We start from the raw sequence: 6,505 nt of genomic DNA on the forward strand, positions 1-6,505 counted from the left end.
GCATCTGTTTTGCAGCCTTGGCCTATGCAGGAGAAGCCAATTTGTAGGGCTCAGGTAGCGGTAGGGTGGCGAAGCTCAAGCTAAGTTATGTTCAAGGCCCGAAGAGGATCGCCAGGTAGATTGTGGGCCACGGAAGCAATCATGAGAGTTGGTGGAGACGTTTGGCCTGGAGCAGCAGGAGGGGCGGGGCAAAGCTGGGCTTGGCCAAGGGGCGTGGCACAAGGGAGAAGAGGGGCGCTAGATCAGGCCGGATGCAAGGGTAGAGCGGGAACTCGGGAGAGGTAAGGATGAGAGCGGAGCTAAGTGGGGTGGAGCCCAGAGGAGGGGGGGTTGATTGGGGAGGAGCTGCGGGGAGAGGGCGGGAGCTGAGGGGGACAAGGGCGGGACTAAGCGGTAAAACAGAGGGGCGGGGCCCAGGACGGGGCGGGGCTAAGGGGGCGGGACCGGGCAGTTTCTGGCGGCAAGGCTGTTTGTACTCGCGCAGGTCTGGTGGATCCTGCTTGGCAGCTGCAGGGCGGACTCAAGAGCTCGAGGCAAGGGCTCCTTTCGCTTCCCGCGGCCATGGAGCGGCTGACGTTGCCTCCTGGTGGTGCGGAGGCAGTGGACGAGTACTTGGAGTACCGGAGGTGAGGCCTTAACTCTGCTCCGCGGGGCGGGCTCCGGTTCACGGCTGGGTCTCTTGTTCGTACGAGCACCGTGGGACGAACCCAGACCCAGCGGACGAACGCACTAGCGCTCTGGGAGTCTGTTCCTGGGCTGTTCGGGAGGCCTGGATTAATTTCACATTTCATCCTCTGTAATTAAATTTGCAGACACACAATTCTATTCTATAATGAATCTCTTCGGAGACCACTTGAGAGTCTCCTTTGCCAAAAGGGATGATTAACTACTTTTATAATAGGTCCCTTTTTGTTTCTCTTAGTGACAATTGAATTACATATTGGGTCTATAAAAGTTAGTAAATGTCAGTTTGTACATCAATTCAGTGCTCTCCCAAACCAAGGGAGATGGTTTTTGGACTTAGCTTCCGAGACTCCTCTCTGGAAGCAGGGAACACAGCGGCTTGCTTCTTTGGCTCCACACACATCTGCCCCCAATTCCCATAGCCTAGGAAGGGTTTCTTCTTGACAGCTGGGAAACTGGGAGAATAGAGGTTACAGACTATTGGAGAATGTGTGTGCACAAAGGAAAAGCCAGATGTATAGAGCTTCCCCCAAGTCATTCGTGGAGTGTCCAGGCAGTTGGGTTTCCCAGCATATTGCCCCACTAGTGTAGTTTTGGGTAATGCTTAGAACTTTCTGAAGATTCTGAACAGGAAATGTGAGATGGAACAGCTTGATCAGTCTGTCTTAGTTAGGTTTCTATTGCTCTATTGAAACACTATGATCAAAAGCAACTTAGGAGGAAAGGGTTTATTTCAGTGTATAGCTTGTAGGCCATGATCCAGGGAGGCCAGGCCAGGGGCTAATGCAGTGCCCCTGTAGGGTGCTGCTCAATGCTTTGCTGCTCATGGCTTGCTCGGCCTGTTTGCTTATAGCATGGCAATAGACACTGCCCAGGAGTGGCGTCGCTCACAGTGAGCTGGGCCCTCCTACATCAATCAGAGGTCCTGCCACAGGCTTGCCCACAGGCCAGTCTAGTGTGTGTGTGTCATTTTTCTCAGTTGAAATTTTCTTATTTTTTAAAAATTCTTTTTAAAAAGGAATTATTTATTTTTTGTATATGAGTACACTGTACCTGTCTTCAGACACACCAGCAGAGGGTATCAGATCCCATTACAGATGGTTGTGAGCCACCATGTGGTTGCTGGGAATTGAACTCAGGACCTCTAGAAGAGCAGTCATTACTCTTAATGACTGAACCAGCTCTCCAGCCCTCATTTGAGATTTTCTATTTCTGTATGACTCTAGCTTGGGTCAAGTTGACATAAAACTAGGCAGCAGCACCCAGTCTTCATGGCAGGTTCACCGCATGCTCACCCTCTTACAGAGCACAGCTGGCTTCTTTAGTTTTGCTTTCTGGCTTTTCACTTGTCTCTTGTCCAGAAAATGGTAGGGACAGGCTCATGGAAAATTATTTTTTGCAATCATAAATATTATGGAACATGTCCCGTTAGGAGAGATTATTGCATCCTTTACAGTCAATAAGATTTGAGAAACATGAAGACTTGGCCTTCCAGATATGATCCCTATCAGATGATCCCTATCAGAAACCAATTTTCCTATTGTCAGGGGCCAGGCCTGTAATTTCAGCCCTGAGGAAATGTCTAGGAGGGTAGTGAGTTCAAGATCAGTCCAAACCACATGGTGAGAACCTGCTGAAAAACTAAAGGCTAGGCTGTAGCTCAGTGGTAGAGCATCGCCTGGCAAGTGCAAGGCCCTGGGTTCTGCAAACAGACACGTAAGAAATGCCAAACAAAACGTGTTGCCATTTTTCTTTAATTTTTGACTTGCCTTTGGTGGGAGGCATCTGGGAGAGAGTTTACAGTCTTTTTCCTTGCAGTGTCAAAAGATGGGGCACCTGGGGGCTTACTAGAACACCAGGATGTTAGATTTACCCAGGCTCAGTAACGCAGTCCAGCAGGTGAACAAGTGCCCTGGAGACAGTGGACGTACAATAAAGTATGAGCTGTTTTGGTTTGGAATTTAGATACCAACACTTTCTTATTTAAAAGATTTGCATTTATTCTATACTCTTTCTGTATCTGCTGCTGTTCTTTGACGGCTATAATAAAACTTTATCTTAGAATAAGTCATAAAAAACTATTGTGTGTCTAGAGTATTTAAGCAAAGGCAAGAAAGGGCAGGCATTAGGGGAGAGGAAGGACTGAACGCAGGTTACAGGCACAAGTAGGAGAGAGGATAGAAAGCTCTGTCGTGCATTCTTTCGTTTTCTTGGTGGTTACGTGTGTAAACATTTATTAAATTGTTTAAGTGTAGAGTCCAGTGGGAAGCTCCACAGCTTCAGAATTCTAACTTTGCAGAAGTCCTCTGAGATGTATAGACTTTGGGCTGAGTAATCTTTGTAGGTGGCTTTTATTGTATTTCTAGGGTTTTAAAAGTTTATTTGAAACAACAAGGGAGAAGATTTTGCTGATTGTATAGCTTATGAATTGGGCTTCTGTTTTCTACTACAACTAGCTATTTCAGAATAAGAAAAAAAAGCATGTTATGTACAAAAAAATCATAAACATTCTATAAACAACACTTTTCAGGAATTACAGGGAGATATTTTTAAAGAGAACTTCCTCCCATTTTGAACAACTTCTATTTTTTTTTAAATTGTATTTTTTCCCCTCTTGCAAAGCAAAATTTTCCTTATAGAAATAGTGCAGGCTGAAATTAAACCTTGAAACATCTGATCACCCACTACATACTATGAGTCTAAGCTTGTGTAAATCAGAGCATGTTTTCAGAGATCACAGAGGTCAGAGGTCAGGTATGGTAAGTAGTTTTGCTGACTGCACTGATATATTTTTAATTTTAGATACTGTTTTTAAAGGATGAAAACATAATTTTTAGCAGTTTAAGCTTAAGATTTTTATTTTCTTGAGTTAGGGTAGGCCTTAGTGTGTCCAGGGTGGCCTCCAATTTATCGTCAGCATCTTTAGATAGTGGGAGTCCAACCACCACATCTGGTTTAGGCTCAAGCTTTTAATGAGAAGAATGAATGTTTGTTTCAGAATTAAAGGAGAAATTGAGATGAGTATGTGATAATTCTCTACTGGCAAACCTTGGTAAGTGCCTGATTATTTTTTTTTTTTTTTGTTGCTGTGAGAAAATACCATAGTCAAAAGAAATTTAAGAAGGAAGGAAGGATACATTTTAGCTCGGGGTTCCACAGGGGTAGAGTCTGTTCCAGCTGGGATGGTGTGGCCCGGAGTCGGAAGATGGCTGGTTATACTTTGTCTGCACTCAGGAAGCCGAGAGAGACAGAACAGGAAGTGGAGAAGCTATATTCCCTCAAAGCTGGCCTTGAACAATGGACTTCCTCCAGCAAGGCTGCACCTCCTAAAGGTTCCTAAACCTTACGAAACAGTGCCACCAGATGGGGACCAAGTGTTCAGATGCAATAACCTGTGGGGGACATTTCTTAGTCAACCCACCACAGTCAGGGAAGTTGTGTTTTAAAAGGGAAGTCTTTTACATGGGAAGCGAGTGGAGAGAAGAATTCTTTCCTCAGACATCGCTGGGTCCGTGGGTGAAGTACCTCAGATAAAGGGAAATTGACCAGGGAAAAGCGTACAGAGTCAAGTTTTATGTGGCATTGGAGTGAAAGAAAATAAACTCGCAGGAAATCCTGTACCTTGAGGCTTAGGTTGGTTGAATGGTGGACAACCAGGGAGCAAGATGACTGAACAACAGCAGAGTGTAACCGAGGGAGCTTAGGGAGGAAGGCCTGCTTGTCTAGATTCTTCTCTGGGCTGTTCTGTCTTCAGAAATAAGTATGTTCTTTCTTTCCAGGTAGAGGGGAGGCTCCTGGAATGAGGGGTGGGACCTGCTTCAGGGAGAATACTTGGGATGGTGGGAATGGCATTCCTGCTTTGGCTGTTGGCTCAAGACATTGTTCACACCTACTGAACTCCATCAGATGCGGACATTTTATTGATTCTGTTTGTAATTTGGCTATGTATTTTGTGTTGAAAGTCAAAATCCAAGTCAAAGCCGCTTTTCAATTAAGTATACAAAAATAATTTAATTTTTAGTCTGGAAAATACTCAAGGATTAAAAGCAATGCTTGTTGCTGTTGTTGTAGAATTGTTGGTGAGGACGATGGAGGGAAACTTTTTACTCCTGAAGAATATGAAGAATACAAGAAAAAAGTTTTACCCATGCGTTTACAGAACAGATTATTTGTGAGTTGGCGGTCACCAACAGGAATGGATTGCAAACTTGTTGGCCCCGAGACATTGTGTTTTTGTACCCATAGGTAAGATATTGTATCATTTTCTTTTTTTAATGTTTTTTTTTAAATTATGTGTGTGTGTGTATGTGTGTGTTTGTGTATCTTTGGGTGGGAATGTGCAGGTGACTGCAGAAACCTCAGGCATCAGATCTGCCTGGAGCAGGAGTTACAGATGGCTGTGAGGCACCTAAGATAGGAACAGTGACCCAGACTTGTGCACTTCACTGCTGAGCTGTCTCTCCAACCCACTTTATCATGATTTTCAGATGGCTAGAAAATTACAACTATAGCAAAAACGTGTCTTCCTTCTATAAATAACAGCATGATGATTAAGAAACATTTGATGCTGGCATTTCCATAGTGCTCTAGAATTATGTTAGGGATTTTAAATATATAATAAACTTCCATACCCTGTTAAACTTATCACAGAGTCCGTCACCATGAGCAACTCTTGGGTTGCCATTGGTAACAGAGGACGATGTTTTCCCAGGGGTCTTTCAGTTTGGGGAAAGTAGCATCTGCTGGTCCTGTTGTTAGATAGGAAGATGCTGTGTTGTTAGATAGGAAGATGCTGGGTGGCCACGCTGATCTATGCTGCTCAGGCTACTCATCCACAGCAGACCCACTTCTCCTCAGAGTTAGGAATCACCCTCACATCCTCAGGGAGTACTGCATTGGTGTTTTTCATTCTCTATTTGTTTGTTCATTTCTTGGAGAGAGGATCGTGCTATTTATCTCAGGCTGGCTTGGCACTTGCTGTATATTACTCACTAGCCTCAAATTCATGATTCTCTGGCCTATCAGGTGCTGGGATTACAGTCATATATCTCCATACAAGGCCTCATAACCCTGAACAAACAAAAATGCAAATTCTTTTGACTTCAAATTGTTGTGTTCAAAAACATTGCCTAGAAGAGAGACCTGAGGGGCCAGTCATGAATGTGTGTTATTTGTTGTGCCTGTGCATTTCTTCCGATTTTTCTATCAAAATGACCAAATTGCTTTGCAAAATGTACAAAACAAAAGAACCACTGAACACAGTACCTATTTTTAGGGGCCAGGTTTAACTTTTCAGCCTAAGGAATCCATTGAAGGGGAACTGCCCTGTTTCACCAGCACTTTTGAGGCTGTTTCTGAGAGACTCTTTGTCTAGTTGCTGTTTACAGAGTTACAGTGGTTGTTAGGCAGTTGCTAGGATGAGTAATGTGTATAGATTGCCTCTCAGCTTACCTAGAAACCCTGACTAAAGACACCAGGGAGGAATGCAGGGTGATGGCTACATGTTTATATCTGTCAAAACTGATGGGCACGGGCAAACCTGTGGTAGTCTTATAATCTGTGCTTGTGAACATTTAATGTCAGTTTCTGTGTGGTATTTGTACAGCCTGAATATGATCCCCAAGATTCAACCCAACTGCAATGAAGACATTACTCTGTGGTATTCATCACTTAATAAAATTCCTATCCAATGTGTGTCTTTCTGTTTATAAAAAATGGGGAATACCAGCACTCAGGAGGCAGAGACAGGCGGATTTCTGAGTTCGAGGCCAGCCTGGTCTACAAAGTGAGTGCCAGGACAGCCAGGGCTACACAGAGAAAC

General features: G+C 44.2%; 1 protein-coding gene across 2 annotated transcripts in view; it reads left to right on the forward strand.

The window, feature by feature from the left end:
- The first annotated feature begins 398 nt into the window (after positions 1-398).
- Positions 399-6,505, forward strand: part of Fam221a (family with sequence similarity 221 member A) — a 21,353-nt gene continuing 15,246 nt past the window's right edge. For both annotated transcript variants that reach the window (XM_021165566.1, XM_021165569.1), the window contains exons 1-2: positions 399-626; positions 4,756-4,929. In XM_021165566.1, coding sequence (XP_021021225.1) covers positions 562-626; positions 4,756-4,929 — 239 coding nt within the window. In that variant the 5' untranslated portion in view covers positions 399-561. The remainder of the gene's footprint in view (positions 627-4,755; positions 4,930-6,505) is intronic.

The sequence above is a fragment of the Mus caroli genome, chromosome 6 (assembly GCF_900094665.2).
Source record: "Mus caroli chromosome 6, CAROLI_EIJ_v1.1, whole genome shotgun sequence".
NCBI lineage: Eukaryota > Metazoa > Chordata > Mammalia > Rodentia > Muridae > Mus > Mus caroli.